This window comes from Myodes glareolus, chromosome 11 (genome assembly GCF_982192425.1).
Source record: "Myodes glareolus chromosome 11, mMyoGla1.1, whole genome shotgun sequence".
In the NCBI taxonomy this organism is placed as follows: Eukaryota; Metazoa; Chordata; class Mammalia; order Rodentia; family Cricetidae; genus Myodes; species Myodes glareolus.
This window is the reverse complement of record NC_142036.1, coordinates 67,742,006-67,762,498: the sequence shown is the minus strand read 5'-3', so window position 1 is coordinate 67,762,498 and position 20,493 is coordinate 67,742,006. Positions and strand designations below refer to the sequence as shown.

General features: G+C 43.7%; 1 protein-coding gene across 1 annotated transcript; it reads right to left on the bottom strand.

The window, feature by feature from the left end:
• Positions 1-910: 910 nt before the first annotated feature.
• Positions 911-2,656, bottom strand: Nkx2-8 (NK2 homeobox 8). Its single transcript, XM_048415391.3, has 2 exons — positions 2,318-2,656; positions 911-1,702 (listed from the first exon to the last, which is right to left on the bottom strand). The coding sequence occupies exons 1-2, from the start codon at positions 2,463-2,465 to the stop codon at positions 1,146-1,148; spliced, it is 705 nt and encodes a 234-aa protein (XP_048271348.3). The 5' UTR covers positions 2,466-2,656; the 3' UTR covers positions 911-1,145.
• Between the last annotated feature and the right edge of the window lie 17,837 nt (positions 2,657-20,493).

The window sequence follows — 20,493 nt, the reverse complement described above, 5'->3', positions numbered from 1 at the left end:
AGCACCCAAACAGGCTAGGCCAAAAAGCCAGTACAAGCAGGAGAATCACATCCATTGTTGGTGGGAATGCAAACTTGTACAACCACTTTGGAAATCAGTGTGGCAGTTTCTCAGAAAACTGGGAGTCAACCTACATCAGAATCCAGCAATTCCACTCTTGGGAATATACTCAAGAGATGCCCAATCATACTACAAAGCACTTGTTCAACTATGTTCATAGCAGCACTATTTGTAATAGCCAGAACCTGGAAACAACCTAGGTGCCCCTCAATGGAAGAATGGAAAAAGAAGGTGTGGCATATATACACCTTAGAGTTCTACTCAGTGGTTAAAAAAAAAAATGACATCTTGAATTTTGCAAGCAAATGGATGGAAATAGAAAACATTTTACTGAGTGAGATAACCCAGACTCAAAAAGATGAATATGAATCTTCATCCGGCAGTGGATGGAGATAGAGACAGAGACCCACATTGGAGCACTGGACTGAGCTCCCAAGGTCCAGATGAAGAGCAGAAGAAGGGAGAAGATGAGCAAGGAAGTCAGGACCGCGAGGGGTGCGTCCACCCGGATTCACGTTTGAACTGGAGCCTAAAGAATCACCAGCTTCCCTCTTGGGCAGAGATGCCACTCCCCAGATTTTTCTCAGTCTGGTCCCTCCATTTCCTTTCTTTCCCAAAACCTTGTTGGGACTTCAGTCTGCAATACAACATAGCAGCGGGTGGTGAACCTCAGTGTAAAGGGCTAGGAGCCTGCGGTTCTCCCAACTCCAGTCAAGGAAAACCAACCCCCATTCCTTTAGTGGCAGGAGTGCCAGGGACCCAAACCTCCACAATACATTCTAGCACCCACAAATCAAGGGGAAAACACTCTATTTCTTTTAAAAATAAGTTGCTTCATACAAATCGCTATTTAAAAATATACACATAAGGTTCAAGAAATAAAATCTAGTTTGGGGGTTCGCGGTGCGAGAACAACAGTGAGTCTTGGCGAAAGTCCGCTGCGTGTGTGCTTTTGCTACTGCTCATTGGTACCTGCCAGAGACCCAGGACTCAGGAAGAGCTCGCTCACTTTCAGGCCTCGGCTGTAGCTTTACTGAGACCGGCTGAACAGCAGTGTCTCAAGTCCAGGGTGACTCCAGTCAGTTTCACCAGTTCCAGGAGACCAGAGTTGGGGGTGCTAAGTGCTGGTAGGCAGGGAAGAGGCCCAGCGCCGAGCCTGGCCCGAAGGCAGCATAGCCGGGCATTGAGCAAGCGGTGGTCGGTCGTGTGCTGCACTTGTCCTGGGCCACCGCAGCGGTCCCCGCACCCCTGCCGCTGCACGGTGGCCCGTCGTGCAATAGCACCGGCACCATCACGCGGTGCAGAAGGCTGGGGGCGGCGTGCGGATCAGCTAGTGCTGACAGATCCGACGACTCTGTGGCCCCTGGCGCTCGCCCACGCTTCAGCTTGTAGCGATGGTTCTGAAACCAGATCTTGACCTGCGTGGGCGTGAGGCGCAGGAGTCGAGCCAGCTGTTCTCGCTCTGGCGCCGACAGGTAGCGCTGCTGTCGGAAGCGACGCTCCAATTCCAAGGTCTGGGCCTTGGAGAACAGCACCCGCCGCTTCCTCCTCTTCTCCGTCTCGGAGCCTGGAGATGACGGCTGGAAGGAAGCCAGCTGCGATGGCTCTGCGGAGCTTGTCTCCAGGCCGCTCTCATCTGAAGCTAGGAAACCCAAAACAGACACGGCTTGGTGAGAGGCTGGCCTGTGCGACTGTCTGGGACCTACCTCCCACCAGCTGGAGGTCCCGCTCCCTTGCACGGGGATTTGAGAGCATTTTCTTTTGCTGGGTTCACATTTAGGTACCACAGCTCCTACTCCTACGACCTCACTTATACCACAAATAGTAATTACCAAGCCTGAGACGATGACCCAGAGAAACCAAACCACCTTGGGGTCCTTCTAAACGAGCTGCAACAGCAACAGTAGCCGAGTTAGCAGACCAGCTTCCCACAAGCTCGGTCATCAATACTGGATGCCTCTGTTTTGCCAAGGGTTTGCAAAACCCTGGGACACAGAGGAAGGTGTATTAAATATTCTGACCCTTAGGAATCTCCAGACATCAAACACCCTCTCTCGCACAGCAGTCTAAGGTGCAGGGCTCTACTCTCAGGATGCACGGATGCACACCACCTGGCGGTTTGAGGACCTCAGAGCCTCCTGCTTGCTCTAAGGCTAAAGAAATCTGACTCTGAGCTGGGATCTCCATTCCGGGTCCCTGAACTGGCCAGAGGCTTGACTGGGTTTTCCCTCCCCCACCGCAGTCCTGGCTCACTCACAGGGGTAGTGGCTGTGTTCCGACTCCAGCCAGGCAGCCGCTTGAGAAACGCACGTCTGAGGTTCGCTCCTCACTCGGGGCTGTGCGTCCTGCTCCGGTAAATTCAGAAGGCTGCGCACCGTGAAGCCGAGGCGTCCTGAGGTGGCCATGGCCCGGGAGGGGAAGAAGGCGGGGGACAGGGCAGGCTATGAACCCAGGGGCAGCTGGGGACGCGGCTCCTAAGGGTGGAAGTAAGAGGCGCTCGCCATGCGCTGGCTTCAGAGATGCCAGAGCCTCTACGGAGGAATCCCTCTTTATTATATAAACGGCTCTCACCACTCGGTGGGCTTTGAAAGACGAAGTCCGGGTGTCCGGGTGTTAAGTACCTGAATGAGTGCTGAAGCCCGGACAAGTCCGGAAGGTGCCATCTCCGCCCCCGTCCCGCCCCACCCGCCCCCGCCCCTTTGCGGGAGTTACCTCCCAGAGGCCACAGGAAGCAGCCCTTGGCATTAGCGATTGTCTGATTAGACCAAAGTAGGGGCAGATAATGGGGATTGTTACCAGTGAATAACATCTTGGGTGGCGAACAGTGACCATGGTCCTCGCGACCAAGCCCCAACTTCCTCCTCCTCCTGAGCTGTCATGGGGCCTAGTCCGGGTGATGGCGCTGGAAATGGGAGACGACTTATTATTCTTTGTTTGTTTTATTCCGGAGCTTGTTAACTAGAATGGAAAGTTATTTACAACATTTCTGAGCGCACTCGCTCCCCCCCCCCACCCCTTTGGTAGCACCCCTTAGAGAGCTGAGGGTGGCCTGTGGTCTGGTCTTTCTAGCTATCTTGCGCAAGGTTTTATAGCTCATCGGAGCCTACTCAGCCTACTCACACATCTCACGGTGCCCCACACACCGTCGGAAAGGGCTGGGAGCCTGCGGGAGCGCCCAGGACCCATGCCTGTCTCCCCAGGCTGGAAAAACAGAGATCCATGCCGCGCTGTTCCAGCCTGGCCCCTATGGATCGTGAGCCTGGGGCTCTGTGGCCGAGTTCCACGAACCTATAACTAGGTCCATTCGAGGACCCAGGAGTAGTAGTGTTTTCTAGGGTGGCCTACTGTAAACTTTCAGGCTTCCTTGGCATCTCCACCCTGACATCATCTCTGCCTCTCAGCCCCCTGTCCTCCAAGTCTGTTCCACTTTCTGAGCTAGCAGCATATGAAGGGGCAGTGGTCTTGCAGTGTGGCAGACCACAGCACAGCTGCCCGGCCTGGCATCAGAATGGGTGGATAGGCAGAATTAGCACCAGGACTGCCCAAAGCAAAATGTGCCCAGGTTCCTCCCAGATCCTCTAGTCTCCAAACTGCACAGAGAAAATGATCCACGTGAAAGGCGCGGAGCTGCCAAGAACCGGTCCATTTTGTTGCCCCCCCCCCGCCCCCCGCCAGCCTTGCTTTGGCTTCAGTCTCCCGCTCAGTTGCAGTCTCAGAGACTTCTTTCCCTCCAGATAGTGCTTTGGGTATCTGGTTTCTAAATTTTAGGGATGAGAGATGCATTTGGGCAGCCACACCCACAAATCTAACTCTGCTGGGGCTGAATTCGAACCTGACAGGACACAGAGCCCTGGGCTCCACCCAGCCTGTCCGCCCTCCCCAGTAGCGGGTCCTACCAAGCGTGCCTGAGTTTCCCCCGGGTTGCAAGGCGCACTGGGTGGTCGGGTGGAGGCTAGCCCTCTACAGGCCAACTGCTAGGCCTCAAACAAAGGGGAAAATGGAGCTGGGATGCCCGGACCTGTTGGAAGCATTTGTTCCAGCAAAGATTTTGCATTTGTTCAGTCCAGAATAATGTGTGATTGACGGCTGCTCACAATGCGCTTTAGCTCTCCTGGATAAATCGGAGCTTGTCCGCTGTTGTCATGGTTTTCAATGGGATTCAATGGGATTGGGAGATCGATCGACTCTGCTGGCCGTCTTTCTACGGCCCTGGCAATAGATTTATTAGTTATGTCTTTTTAAATAAGATTAAATTGAAATGACTGGGCTGACCCCTCTGCAGTCAATACCCAGGCAGGAGACAGAGATTGGCAGGAGGCAGTAGAGTCCTGGAGCACCTTTGGTATAGATTCCAAGATCCCCTGAACTTGGAGGTTATGCCAGGTGAGGCCACTCAGGACTGGGACCCGTGTGCATCCTAGCTCTACTTCTAGCTACCTATTGTCTCTCTTGAGATTCTCTCCCTCTCTGCCTCCTCCCTTTCACCTTCTCCTCCTCCCTCCCATGAAGAACAGATTTGGTAATTTCCGACACTATCCATTTTGGAATCTCACTCCCTTGCAATTTCACAGCGTAGGTCCATCTATGCAGCGGTGTATCTCCAGTGGATTCTGATTCCACCTTCTACAGGGCATCCTAGGAGTGGGTGTGTCAGCCTTCAAGTTTGTGAAGGACCCTCCACAGGTCTGGGGCAGGGCTTTTAACGATTTTAGGAAGAAGCCAGTGAGGAAAAGTCCAAGAGTCTTCCTTGGAATGACTGACCTCCTTAGCCTTTTAATCTATTTAACATCCTAAGACCACACTGATGTGCAGAAATAAGTAGAGGACACTCTTCAGCTCTTGAGAGCTCTTTGGCATCAAATATTTGCTTTTACTCTTAGCGTTTGGCTCCCAAGCAGGAGCGCTGCACCCCCTCTGCAGCAGCTGTGTTCCGAGAAAGCTTGGATTTGGGGTGAGCTTCTAATATCACTTTTCTTTTCATATTCCTTGGCCTGGGAGCAGTGTTTCTGGGGTCTTGTGTGCATGTGTTTGTCCTGGGAACCCACACCGCTTGGTCACACAAAGTCTAGACTATTCTAGATATTCTGAAACATATCCTTGAACCCTTCTTCCCAGCCAGAGTCAGCACCCGAGGACCCCCAAGGAGGCTGTTCCATGGAAACCATGCTTTCTGAAAACACGGAGGAGAAGAAGCAGTCCTTAGTGGAAGGGACTCTCTTCACTGCCTCTTCACCTCAGATTGTTTGGATACCAGGCCAGTGGGAAAGAAGTGGAGATGGCCGTGACTTTTTGCATATTGGAGATGCATGTGTATGTATCCCTGCCCAACCCCGTACACAAGGAATAGGTTAACATCTCTCTAATGGGGCAATCTTTCCCAATTTTCAAATGTTTATTAGTGTTTCAGTCTGCAATGCAGCATAGCTTGTTAGTATTATTACTTAATTGGGGGAGGGATTTGATTCCCTGCAGTTAGGCCCAGCACATCCCAATTGGAGTAAGTTTGAAATCTGGGGGTGGAGCGGTCTGATATGGGGAGTGTATTTAAGCCATCCTCACCAATCATTGTCCTTCCACACCTCATCCAGAGCTGCTCATCACTGCAGGATGCCTAAGAACTCCAGACTGGGAAGTTCCACAGTAAAACCAATGTATCTTGAGCTCTGGGGGACACTGTGTCTATAGCTCACACTTTGTTTTTAAATCTGTCCTTTTTTTTTTTTTTTTTTTTTCTGTTTCTCAGATTTCTGCAACTCTCTACAGTGCTGAAGACAGGCAATACTGCAAAAATCCTCTAGATGGAGGGCCCTCCACTACCAGGGCATTTTTCCTCATAGCAACTGCTCCCCCCTCTTCATCGGGAACCTGGTTAAAATAGCAGAAGGAAAATAAAAATGGGTCTTTGGCACCTCCAAGAAGTGTCAGAGGGCAATCTCGGTCAGTTGTAAGACAGAAAGGGAAGGATGTCAAGAATCAGATCTCTACTTTTCATCCTGAAAGCTAGTTGCCGTGAAAAACCAAACATCTCTCTTTTAATGACTAATAATCAATTACTTGGTGATGTACCCAGCCTGGCTTCAATTCTTTCCTGGATGTGATACACACACAGGAAGAAAAAGGGCAGCAGCTACTTATAGGCTGGGAATTTGGTCTTTCTTTAAAACTGGCTTTCGATTTTATTGCTTAGCAGCAAGGGACAAGATCTGAGCCACTTTACATTAAATCTCTTAAAGTAACACTTTTTTCATCGATGTTGCTGTTTTTTTCTGGTCTCAGGAAATTTTTGTTTTTTATGTTTAACTAGTAGATTAAGCAGACAATGTGTGTGTGTGTGTGTGTTAAAATGATTCCATGAATTTAAAATTGCATTTAATTAAACACCTCTAGATTCTATTTCCTAAAAACTCAACAAGTAGATTTGGATTTTAAAAACTCATTTTCTTTATTGCTGATTTAATCTTTCTCCTGCCTTCCAGTACTATAAAAGCATCAATGCTGACATGGTTTGTAAGTTGTCAGAATCAAAATAACTACATAACATAGAGAAGCAATGCACCAAGTGTTGTCTAGTGCTAGAATTCTTATTTTTGTTTCATTTTTGTTGTTGTTGTTAAAGGTATGTTGTTAAAGACATACATATAATTTTCCTGGCATAAATATGATTGTAAACCACAGAATTTTTACTGAGTTTTACATAATAAAATCTAAGGCCTGCATAGGCCTTAGATCACACTTGGTGTTATGTACAGACTGTGTAGTGTTATTGAGGCCGACTCCAGGACTACGTTTTATCACTAGTACCTTGTATGGTCTAATTTACCGCGCATGCTGGAAAAGGACTTCCATTGAAGCCATTTAAGAAAAGAAAAAAAAAACCCTACCATACGATATGAAAACATTATAACAAGGCTCTTAAAAATAGCTTTGCCTTGTTTTGAGATCAACTTCAAAACTTTCCTGTACGGAATTAAAGTGAGACATCATTTCTTCTTATTGGCAACAGTTTAAACTACACACCAAACCAGTCATTCTAGATAAGGGCTTCTTGATATTTTGTTAAGGCAATTTCTCAAGAACTAAAGATTCAAATACTTGGTTTTGACAGCACCCATAAAAATGTCACTCCAGGTTTCGAACACTGGAGACTGTCCCACTGTGTACTCACACCTGCATTTTATCTTGAGTCAGGGTAGATTATCCGGAAGAACCGGAGCTTTAAGGAGAGCCATGAAGATGAACAGATAGCCCCAGAACTGAAGAAGAAATTAGTTGAAGGATAAAGAGGCTCTAAAGAAAAGAGGGCTCCTTTAATAGACAGTGTTTGAAAGAATGATATATAAGCTTAAATGGAGTAAATATTCACTTAAAGCTACAGGCTCGGTCTGATCTGATGAACTCAGAGGAGAAAAGTGTGAATGGAATATTCCAGATGATCACAGTCGCCCCCACCCCCTACCCCAAACTCCAGTAGATAAAGTTTGGCTTTCAAATTCTTTCAAAGTGTGCTATTTAACGGACTCTTAATTTGGCCATTGGGAAAAAAATGTTTTTCCTCATCCAAGGGGAGATGGAAAAGTGTCCAACAGGAGCCCATAATGACAGCCTGGAGAAATGTCCTGCAACAAAATTTGGGAAAAAAAAAAAACCAGAAAAAAAACCTCTCTCTGTGTCCTGTGGCTCTGGGAACCCCGTGCCCAGCAAAGGTGGCTGCCTTTGTGTTCTTGATTAAATGGGTGTTTACATTGAAGTCACCCACCGCACAAAGGAAACAACACAAAATAAAAATGTCCTTCGTGTTCTGTTTTCCAATCATTTGTGTGGAGGAGGCTCTTGGCCTTTATCAGTGGCAGTGAAAAGTTGCTCTTTGGAAGAGACATTCCACTCACCCTGCTTCTGTGCATGGGGAGCTTGCCATGGCAACTGCCTCCGGACCCCACAGGCAAATACATCAGTGGCAAGGCAGCACACTGGGCATGTTAGGCTTAGCTTTACCAAAGGCAGCAGTGAAGAAAGGTGCTTAGAACTTCTTGAGAAATGTATTATTTCTGTTGGTCTTTTCTTGAGCAAATAAATAAACAAATAAAAAAATAAATAAAATTTAAAAGTAAAATACAACAAAAACGAACAAAAATCCCACCATCAATAACAATAAAACCAACCCAAGACAACTGTAAACTGGATTTATTCCAGTTACTCAGAAATTCCTTGATCTAATCATATTCTCCCAAATCTTAAAATATATATACTATGAGTTTACATAATTTTTGTGTCGGGAAAACAGTAGCTCTTACAGATGCCTTTTTTTTTAAAAAAAAAAAATGACAGTTAATTATCTCTAAGATAATAAATTTATCACTTATACACATTTATATTTCCTGAATTGATTAATGCTTTAATTGAGTGTCACCACATAAAAATCCCGGAGTTCCCTCTAGTGCTCATGTTCCTGGTGTAGCAGCTCCCTCCTTAAACACAACTGGCTTATCCTTAAAATATCACACTTTTACTTTACCGCTTGGAACCTGAGGAAATGAGAAAGCCCTCAAGATTTTCATATTTTTTTTTCTATTTCATCTTCTTGCCAGGCTCCCGTTTAACTTAAAACCAATGCCAGGTTCTCCCCGCAGGGTTTCCCCATTCTTTTCTCTGCCATGGTCCACATGAACTGAGGGCAATAGGATCAGTGACTGACACGTCCACCCTCGAGCAGCGTGTCTCGATTGCTCATTTGCACCACCAGCTCTCACCCTGTGTCAGTCTGCTCCTAAATGACTACAGCATCAACATACACACATCCTGGGTCTGTAATCCACACGCAACTGTTCTGTCGGTCGATGGGAATGGGTGTGTGTTTCGGTGATTTGCATTATAGTTGCTTGTTTGGTTTCATTGCTTGAAAATAAAATCAAATGCTTTTTTTTTTTTAAATGTGAACACCACAAAGAAGGCAACAGTGTGATTACACAGAGAAAAGAAGGGACAACAACCTCACCGATCATCCTGAAAGTCATACTCAGTTATGTGGATGTCATCGGAAGGTGCAGACAAGGTCTCTCGGTAGGGTTACCCTATTATATTCTGTTTAAACAGAGTACTTTCTCTTGCTGAAAAGCAGCTGTCTCCCATCTCAACCATTTCTAATTTCTGGGTTTAGTGATCCCGTCAGAGCTCAGGAGACAAGGAAGGAATAAGAATGTAGTATATTTTTGCTTTAGGGTCAGATAGCTTATTTGGTAACTAATATTTAAATACTTTGAAAATCTGTGTTTCTGTAACTACTCCCTTTCAATCCTGGTGTCATAATGAGGACTGTTTGAGCCACAGGGAAGAGTGAGTCAGAGATTGTTTGCGGGTGTGTTGTGCTTGGTTGAACTACTGGAGCATAGGGCAGAGAGACTGTGAAAATCAAACATTTCTTTTAATAAATTTACCCTCTACCCTGGATGGTTGCTCCCATTAAGCCAAAGGACTGACTCAAAACAATTTTAGAAGGAGAAAACAAAAATACACTGTGGGTTTAAAGTTAAGCATTCTGTCTTCTTGCAGTATGCAACGATCTTACATCATTGAACCTTGCAGAAGCCCAGAGGCTAGGACTCCAGGAGTTACACAGTATTGCCAGCAAGCCCTCCTGGTAAAATCTGCCCTTCTGGTTTTTTCTTTAATGATAAAATAAGCACTACTTTGATTCCAGGAATTCAATCATTTATTTTCTACACCAATAATAAAAACGCTCAACTTTCTCTTTTCAAATTTCGGGGGTTTTTGTTTGTTTTGTTTTGTTGTTAATTGAGTTTTCCCCCCTATTATTCAAATCCTGATCGCCCCATCAGTTGACTGATCACAAGGACATCCCTAAGGGCAGTCTGGGGTGGGGAGTGGCACCTGCTAGGGCTCATGTGCATAATCAATGTGAGGTACAGGTGACAGTGAAGGAAGGGACAAAGGGAGGCTAAGGAGAGTGGGCACCGCCTGTGGTAGTCTGGTGATCCAGAAAAGCGAGCCTGGCCTGGTCTTCCCAGTTGGGAGATAGGAAACGAAAGACAGTGCAGAATCAGGTTGGACATTTATGGACCACAATACTCACCAGGAATCAGAAAGATGGCTTTGTGGTTTTGTTCAGATACCAGCTTAGGGGTCTGGGGCCTGCATATCTTAAAGGTCGATGTAGGACACAGCAGCTAATATCTAGAGATCCTGTTGCGGTTTTGTTAGCATCTCAGTGGCCAGCAAGTGATTTCATGTGATTTAAGTCATATTTGTTTCCAAACAGCTTAGTCCCTTACAATGCTAATTGGGTGGCACAGAACCCCCTTTAGAAGGTGCAGTTTTGAAAGGTTAAATCTCTTTAGCAATGAACATAGATTGAAAACCAGTTAAAAGCCCCTGAGAACAAATGAGTCTTAAATCGGGCATGAAACAAAGGGAAGGTGGGGCCCATCCCCTAATGTCAATAGGCAGAAAGCCCCACGTGCACAATGGGCTTGGGAGCGACCACCCAAGGTGATTTCAGTCAATTCTGGAGGCTTACAGAGACCTGGAGCCTGTGACTTGGCTAGGCCAGCCACCCAGAGTCCTATCAGGATGGATAGGAAATTGTCTCATCCCACGCTACATTGTATCCACAGACATTTTTTTTCCTTCCAAGCACAACAAAATTATCAATAGGTCTGCTTGCTGGCTGCTGTGGCCAGCTGTCACATTCTTGGAGAAACCGAAGCCTATTAATGAGACTGATGAACACTAACTAGACTGGAGTCAATTGAATTACACAAATATACAACCCCTGTCCTCACCACAAGGCTGCCACCCACATAGCTTTATTGCCAGGAGCATACAGGTCTCTCTTGATGGGAGCTTTTAATTGTAATCCACAAATATATAGTATGTAACTCATGAGCACCAGGCGTTGAGATAGCACTGAGACCGACCTTGTCAAGCATAAGGAATAACGCACACTAGGCTGTCTTGAGTTTGCTTTTCAATACCCGCCACATTTTGGAATCACATGGACAGACTAGATCTAGGTTTAATATCTGGCCACACGATGCTGCCTGCCACAAGTTGCACAATTGCTTTGCACCGGTTTCTCTACATCTGAGCTAGAAGTAACAATTGCCACAATGTCTTTACACCAGCTTCTCTACATCTAAACTAGAAGTGACAGTTCACATAGGTGCTCTGATTGTCACTGAGGTATTAAGGTGCCAGGCACAGGGCTTTCCTACATTTTAGAGCACTCTTTTAATTATAGCAATTATTGCTATTATAGTAATGGCTTTGGAGAAGTGGGATATATGAGGAGAAATTGAAGTTTACCCTTCATATTGTCCTGTGTTAAGTTTAGGTTCATCAGCTGCAGAACTGAAAAGAACTTTAGCTTAGCCCCTCCTTTCCAGAAGAAGAACACACACACACACACACACACACACACACACACACACACACACACACTGCGGGAGCGGGGAGTCAAACAGAGAGAGGTGGAGGAAGAATGAGACAGAGAGAAAGAGAGAGAGAGAGAAGGAGGGAAAGGAAAGAGAGAGAGAGAGAGAGAGAGAGAGAGAAGGAGGGAGGGAATGACTTGAATGTGGGTGATTTGGCCAATATCTCAAGAGCCAAATTGGGAGTTCAGATTTCCTTGACTTTTTGTACTTAAGCATCCCCTACATTGTGAGTCCAGAAGCTGTTTTTCTTCTTCTCCAAACAGAATAAGAGAAAGAAATGCTGCCTCTGGAAAAGACTTCCCAAACCTAGAAATGTCACCCACACCTTCTGTCTTCAGGTGCTCAGCTCCAGGCCTCCTTGCTCCTCATCCAGCCAGCTGAGAACTCCACAGGTTCTTTTACCCCACACTTATGCAAGGGGAAGGACCAGAACTCTGATGTTTTCGTTTTTACGTACCTCTGCAGCTACGTCACATTTCTTCCCCCAGCATCTCTGTGTTTCAGGATGAGTGTTGCCACGTCCTCTCCCTTTAACACATAAGAAACTCTATGCAAGAACAGACTCAGGTGAACTAGAAATAAGTGTGTTTGTCTAGAAAGGAACATAAGCAGATAGATACTGATTGCTTTAGAAAAGCAAAGGGAAATACAGTAAGATTAAAAGGGTTCCAGGGAAGGAACATCTTTTCCCACTAAAGACAATTGACAAGCAGAGGCTGGTGCTGCTCACACTACTTTCCTGGAAGACATACAGATGAGCTGGGAAGAGGCGTTTTTGGTTTTTTGTTTGTTTGTTTGTTTGGTTTTTTTTTTCTTTCTTTCTTTCTTCCCCTGTGCCTCTCCTCCAGTGTCTGGAGTGTCAGCTCTGCAGTGAGAAGTGAGCTTCCTGCCAGACTGCCCTTATAACCCAAACACACAATCCACCCCACTCTTAGGGTCCAAAGCGTTTTCCTTTTAGCTGCTCCTTGAATATTTCAAACGTGTTTATTCGCTTTCCTTACTAGATCGCGAGCCTCTTCGGACCCCTGCCCTGCACATCTCTTATAGTCTCCCCCAAAATAGGTGTTCTCTATTTTTTGAGAGGGGGTTACCAGTACAAAAATAAACCACTGACTGTAAGACCAATGGATTATGTTAGATGCTAACATTGCTTCATAAAGAACCATAGTAGGGTGTTGCTCCTGCGTTTCTCATTGGGTGGGAATAGGAGTGTGACTTAATTTCCCACCCAACAGAACAGTATGAAACCACTTCCTGATTGAGGAGTGGAATGCCACAGGCAAGATTAGAGAGAGAGAGAGTACCCATGCCTCCCAGAGCGAGACCAATAGGGTTTTACCATTTGTACTCAAAACTTCTCACCCCTTGAACTGAGCAAGACACAATAGAGGTTAACAGCTGATTCAGAATAGTTAACAGTCTAGGGTATAAATATGTAAACATGGGTAAGTATGTATTTAGACAATTTAAAAGTGTGTCTCATTTACCCAATTATAAACAGCTGTCTGAGAGCAATTACGATTTATCATGTAAATGCTTATTTGCATAATTCAAAATATGAATATTATTTGCCTGATAAAGACTGTAAGTAGATGGAGAACTTCCTCATGCTTAGAGTTTTATGTTGTTCCTGGGAACAGAAAAAGGAGCATTTTGTTGAAAACAATAGCTAATTTTAGCAATTCTAGAAGGTCTAAATAATCACTAATTTAATGGGGAAAGGGACAAAAGTTTTAAAATAAGGGTAGCTGACTGAGAAGTAGCAGAACAGGTCAGATTTCTCTGCTAGCGCCCTCAAGAAATTTTCTATACAAGGATGGTGAATTACAGTTATTTGCACTGAGTGTAAGTCTTTAACAGTAAAATTTTAAAGGATAATTATAAATTATTTTTTCATTCTGCAACTTAATAGACAGTTTCCCAATAATATCTCATTCTTGGAAAGAGTGATTACTAAATAAGTTTATTTCTAAGCTTACTGAAGAACATTTTTCTTTAAAACATACAACTGTTTAGGCAGGAATTGTGGCACACCCTTAATTCTAGCATTTTGGAGGCAGAGGCAGGTAAATCTTTGTGAGTTTAAGGCCAGTCTGGTCTGTATAGCTAGCCCCAGACCAGCCAGGGTTACATAGTGAGACCCCACCTTCCCTGCCAATATATTTATTTATTTTACTTTTAGGAAAGCAAGTAATAAAATGTGAACATCAAAATTTAGTGGCTTTAGGGGTCAAGGAGTTGCTTCAGCAGTAAGAGTTTTGCCTGATGACCTAAATTGGATCTCTGCAGCCTGAACTTATGTAAAAAGCTGGAAGCATCCCATAATTCCTGTGAGGATATAGAAGGAGAATCATCTGGAAACTTAGGGCCAGCTAGCCTGAAGTACACCTCAGAAACAAGAGAGCTGCCTCAACAGGTGAAAGGTAAGACCTACTCCAGAAAGTTGCTCTTTGATGTCCACACCCATATGCACCCTACCAATAAACAAACTGACAAGCAAAATAAACAGATAGATAAATATAAACAAACAAACAAATAAATAGATAGTTTTAGAGTTTTCAGTGGCTTACAAATTGATTCTCTTGCAGCTCTGGAGAAGTGTGATATCAAACTGTGGGCAGGGCCAGGTTTGGTGATGATCACCTTTAATCCCAGATCCCTGAAAGCAGAGGCAGGAGGATTTCTGTGATTTCTGTGAATCAAGCTGTGATTGAGGCCAGCTTGGTCTATACAATGTATTTCTGGCCTGTTGTGGCTATGTAATGAAACCTTATCTCAGAAATATGAACATGGCTTTGAATCCATTACAGCCTGTAGGAAAAGCACCTTTTTTGATCCTTCCCTATTCTAGTTCTTGCTGGCAATCCTCAGGGTGTTCTTTATCATATAGTTACATTTTATGCTTCCGGTCTCTGCCTTCATTGCTCCATGACCTCCTTCCATCTACATCTGTCCCCACCTCCCTCTCTCTTCTCTTGCTTGACAGTGCTGAGAGACGCCATGTAGCTGCCGAAGGAGACAGAGGCTGGAACTTCACCAGGTAAGCCACAGCCTTTTGAAAATACACAGATAAATAGAAATGGGTTAATTTAAGATGTAAGTTAGTTAGTAAGAATCCTAAGCTAATAGGCCAAGCAGTGTTTTAATTAATATAGTTTCTGTGTGATTATTTTGGGTCTGGGCAGCCGGGAAATGAATGAGCAGTCTCTGCCTACAAAATCCAGGGCCTTATACATTCTAGGTAAATTCTCTTTTATTTCTCCTGTCTTTCCTTTCATTCTTTCTTTACTTCCTTCCTTGTGAGTGTGGATGTGTGCACAGGTGTGTTGTGATATGGAGATCATAGGACAACTTGCAGTGGCCAGCCTCCTATCATGTGAATTTAAGAGTTTCTACCACTGAACTACACCCCCAACCCCAGCTCTTTCCTCTTCTTGGGATAACATTAGTCATTATCCTTAGAACTCTAATTCAGTGGGACTTCACCTTAACTAATTACAACTGCAAAGACTCTGCATTGCCTGCTTTCTGTTGGTATGGGAGGCTATCTGAGACAATTTATAAAGAAAGCAAATCTCTCTTGGCTCACCATTTTGGAAGCCTCTTTCTATAGTCAGTTGACTTCATTGCTTTAAGGATGGAGGCAAGGTAACTCAGTAGATAACTTTGCATCACGGCTTGAAGAAAAAGAGAGAGATCAGAGGAATGGACTGAGCTATCACTATGGTTTTTTCAAAGACAAGCCTCAAATGACTTGATGCCTTTACCCTGGCCTTACCTTACATTATTGGATTGTGTATTTGTTACTTTTCTATCGCTGTGTTTTTATTTATTTATTTATTTATTATTTATTTATTTATTTATTTATTTGGTTGGTTGGTTTTCTTTTGCCTATTGTTCGGGATGGCCAGAGTCCATAATGGTGGGGAAAACATCTCACTCTGGCAAGAGCAGGAAGAGAGGAGATAATGCTTTATTTGCATACATAAAGCAGAGAGAAAACAGGAAGCAGGGCAAGGCTACATTCATACATTCACAAAGCCCAGCCCCTGTGACATACTTCCTCCAGAAAACCATATCTGCTACAGATTCCATAACCTCCCTCAGCAGCACCACCAATCTGGGACCAAAGTGTTCAAATTCATGAGCCTGTGAGTTACATTAAGAAATGCCCTCACACCACAACATGCCCTGTGGCGTCCAACATGGGGACTCCAATATCTAAACATTGGACCCCAAAAAGCTAAGGAAAGTTCTGGACAAGGAACCAGATGTGACTTTCTAGTCCCACAGTGCCTCAGGTGGGCCAGGGCTGGACATACAGAGGTGCCGCTTGTTGTTGTTGCTGTCTTTTACTCTTTACTTTTTGTCTTTCTTCTTTGGGGGGGCACTGCTACCCAGCTCCCAAATAAATCACATGGAGGCTTATTCTTACTTGTAAATGCACAGCCTTAGCTTGACTTGTTTCTAGCCAGCTTTTCTTAACTTAAGTTCTCCCATCTACATTTTGCCTCTGGGCCTTTATTTTATTGTATTTCTATATAGCTTTTTTACTTCTTACTCTTTGACTTGCTGTGTAGCTGGGTGGCTGACCCCTGGAGTCTTCCTTTCTTGCTCCTTTATCCTCTCCGTCCCCAGTCCTATTTATTCTTTCTACCTGCCAGTCACACCTATCCATTCTCCTTCCTAGCTATTGGCCATTCAGCTCTTTATTAGACCAATCAGGTGTTTTAGACAGGCAACGTACCACAGCTTCACAGAATTCAAGAAATATAAAAGAATGCAACACACCTTTGCATCACTAGACAAATACTCCACAGCATAAACAAACATGACATATCTTCAAATAGTATTCTGATGGAGGAGAGTCATCTGTCTATGTGTTACTTTTATTGGTTAATAAAGAAACTACTTGGCCTGATAGGTCAGAACATAGGTAGGTGGAGTAGACGGAACAAAATTGTGGGAGAAAGAAAGCAGAGGCAGGCAGATGCTATAGCTCTCCTCTCCAAGATGGATGCAGGTTAAGATCCTTCCTGGTAAGCCACCACCTCGTGGTGCTACACAGATTATTAGAAATGGGTTAATCAAGATGTGAGAATTAGCCAATAAGAGGCTGGGCTGAGGCTAATGGGCCAAGAAATGTTTAAAATAAATACAGTTTCTGTGTAATTATTTCGAGTAAAGCTAGCCAGGCGGGTAGCGGGAAGCAGCCTGCTGCTCCTTCAACAGTATTCCACAACAGCTACTACCAGCTGCCGTCAGTGGGATGGAGCCAGCTGCCAGCACCATGCGTTAGCACCATGCCTTAGGCTGAGCCATACAGCAGCTGGTGTGGCAGTTTAAGATTTGTCTTGCATAGTCAGAGAACACTGCATCAGCTCAGTAAAGCCCATTTCAGACACAAAAAAGGTGCAGTATGTTTAAAAAGTGCTCATATACTAAAAAAAGAAAAGCAAATGGATATAGACAGTCATAAAAATAAATAGTTTAAAAATAATGAAGTCTTTAAAAGAAAATAAAGTAATATAAAAATAAATAACCGAAGGATAGAAAATATTATAACATAGGGAGTTTGGACCTTTTATGGTGCTTTGTTAATTTTGAATTTTTTGAATGCTAATGAACAGAGAAGGACAGCTTCTGAGAAGCATTTGATTGTGGAAAGGACTGTTGGATTAAACCAGTTTAGATACATCAGGAATGTCTTAACTTCAAGTTGGAAATCAAAAAATGTATTGCTTTAGGGAAAAGGTTATGCTTTTGTTTCCACAGGAAATGAAAGATTGTGAATTCATTCAAGGTTAAAGAGAATCAGGTTTGATGGGGGGACATCTCATGAAAATCCTGGTTACAGACATAAACAAATAAACCTACAAAAACTACAAGACAGGTGGCATACATTTTACCTACTTAAACATAAAATAAAAAAAATCATCTTTGGTTGGCTTGTGTACATTGCACAATCCATACCTGTATTAATACAGGTATTATTAATACCTTGTATGTTACCTTTGGAAGTTTGTGTATGTTACCTTTGTGTATGTTACCTTTGGAAGTTTGTGTGCTTTCATAGCAAAGAGACAAGACATCAATGAAAACAGGTGGCCCAGGTGATCCAGGCTCTCAGAGTGCCTCTGTTACATTTTCCTTGGAGTTCTACATCTAGAACAGCTTTAAGGCTGCTGACTGAGATGGTTCAGCCTCACAGACTATTCCAACCAGGACTACAGATAAGCCTTGTGATGTTCCATTGCACAGAGGCTGGACAATAAATGTTATGGCTAGTTTTCCCAGGACTTGACCACTATTCCAATTTTCTCAGGGTCCCTCAAAGAAGCTTTCACCCCCAGAAAACAGGAAGCAATCTAGAGAACATGATACCTTCTTTCCCAAGAATGGTGTTTTTGGTTGTTCCGTGGGTTATGGATGTTTGTCATCATTAGATGGGGTGGTACAAATTGTTACTGGTCATGGTTAGGGAGAAAGCTAAACTAAGAAGTGTAGAATGAATGGCGGGCCACTTCCCGCTGCCCGCCTCCCAACTAGCTTTACCCCTGAAATAATTACATGGAAACTGTATTCTTTTAAGCACTGCTTGGCCCATTATCTGTAGCCTCTTATTAGCTAACTCTTACATATTGATCTAACCCATTTCTAATAATCTGTGTAGCACCACGAGGTGGTGGCTTACCAGGAGGATTCTAACCTGCGGCTGTCTCAGAGAGGAGAGTCATGGCGTCTGCCTCACTGCCTTCTTCCTCCCAGCATTCTGTTCTGTCTACTCCACCTATCTAAGCTGCTGTCCTATCAAAAGCCAAGGCAGTTTCTTTATTAACCAATGAAAGTAACACATAGACAGTTAACCCTCCTCCACCAAAGAAGACTAGATTCAAGGATCTTTTTAAAGGGAAAAGAGAGGAGCACAGCTTAAAAATGATGGGATAAAGAGGTGGATTATTGAGTTTGTTTCTGAACAATCACAGTCTCAAATATTTTACATTGATAGATTTTCAAATATTGATATAAATTTAAGGTTATTTTTGTTACATTATGTGTGTGTGTGTGTGTGTGTGTATGTTTATTCTTGTTTAAGGTATTGTACCTATGCAGTTCATTTAAAAATGTAATATAAAATTTTAGTCCTTGGAAGCTATTTAAGATAGTAAAGAAAATAGTTAGCCATCTATAACAATCAAATTTATAGTCATGTTAGGTGTGCTTTCAAGTTTAAACAGGCATCTTTTAAACAGATAATGGTCTTCAAACATTTCAGAGACCTACAGAATATGGCATTTAAAATGTTATAATAACATAAGGCTTTTCATGACAATCATTTTTTGAAGTAGATTGGTACTGCCAAGAGCAGTGAGACACATCTGCTCTTGGCAGTACCAATCTACTTCAAAAAATGATGAGCATTGAAGAATCTCCATACAGAGTTCACTTTATTTGCAGCAAAAACTAGCCATTTGGATAAGAAACTTTCATTGCCTCAACTGCTGACAGTATGTTGTCCGAATTGGACAAACAGAACACAAAAGAAAGCAGCTAAATTTTGCCAAGACAGGGTAGGACAGTCCTTCAAAATTCCTGCTTCAGAGAAAAGTCTGTTAGATATTCTGTAGGCCAAGGATGGATGACACAACATTACAGAGGAACCTTGGATGACTGTTCAGGAAGCCAGATGTCTACCATTTCTTAGTTTGGAGTTATTATCTCTGCACTTACCATATACTCAGGTAATATACTCTGGTGTTTGATGGAGTTGAAGACTAGATAGTTAAAGTTACAGTTTCCCTTACTCATGATAAAAAGTAAATTGGTTACAAAATGTTGGACTCATCAATAGAGGATTGATAATGGAGTATTTTCTCTGAATTTACCAAATACAAATGTACTGGATATTGAAACTGTATACCTGATAATTGTTCTTATTGTTTGAAGTTTTATTATGTTAGAGTGAAACTTTTCCTGTTTATTTAGACACAAAGGGGGACTGTTGATATCCCTTTACATTGTGTGAAGATGTGTCACTGTGATTGGTTTAATAAAGAACTGAATGGCCAATAGCTAGACAGGAAGAGGTTAGGCAGGACTTCTAAGGACAGGGAGGTCTCAGGGAAGGAGAAAAGTGACGTTGCCCACTAGACACAGAGTATGTAAGACAAGTAGGAAGAGAGGTAAAAGCCATGAGCCATATGACAGCACATAGACTGATATAAATATAAATGGCTTAATTTAAGTTATAAGAGCTAATGAGAGCACATGCCTTTAATCCCAAAACGTGGGAGGCAGAGGCAGGTGGATCTCTGTGAGTTTAAGGCCAGCCTGGTTGATAAAATCTAGTTCCAGGACATCTAGGGCTGTAACACAGAGAAACCCTGTCTAAAATAAAGGAAAGAAAAGAAAGACCTAGTGAGACAAGCCTAAGCTATAGGCCAAGCTTTCACAATTAATAAAAGTTTCTATGTTATCATCTGGGGGCTGGTGGTCCAAGAAAGCCTGCTACACAACTCTCCTTAGCAGACAGATGTCGTAGAGCTTTGGCATCTCCAACATCTTAGGGTCTTCCTCCATCACATTCAGGTTTCACCTTTATAGATTCATACAATGGCCTTTCAGGGCCTCCTCGTGGGCACCCCAACTCTGTCATACATTGCTTGGCCTAAGTGGCTTTCTGAAATCATGAGGAGAAATCTACAACCATCTAAATCTTGTCTTGCCTCCAAATCCAATACCACATGGAAAGTTTGGCTGTCAGGTCCCTTAGACCACAGTGACAGCAGCTCTCTGCAGTGCCTCTCTAGGAGATGAACTCCTCAGCTCTTTTCCTTCACTAATTGGAGCTTTAACTCGGTGGGGTTTTGTCCTGAAGGAAGCTTTTCTATCTTCTCAAAGCAGTGTGTGTGTGGGGGGAGGGCTCTTTCCTTTTTAAAATAGTTTTTATTGGGCTATACACTTTTTTCCACTCCCATTCCTTTCT

What these genes read in the sequence shown, in the direction of transcription:
- Nkx2-8 (XM_048415391.3), bottom strand. Translation starts at nt 2,465, where the DNA reads ATGGCCACCTCAGGACGCCTCGGCTTCACGGTGCGCAGCCTTCTGAAT. An exon ending in GGAACACAGCCACTACCCCT is followed by an intron (nt 1,703 to 2,317) that starts GTGAGTGAGCCA and finishes TGGGTTTCCTAG; the next exon opens with CTTCAGATGAGAGCGGCCTG.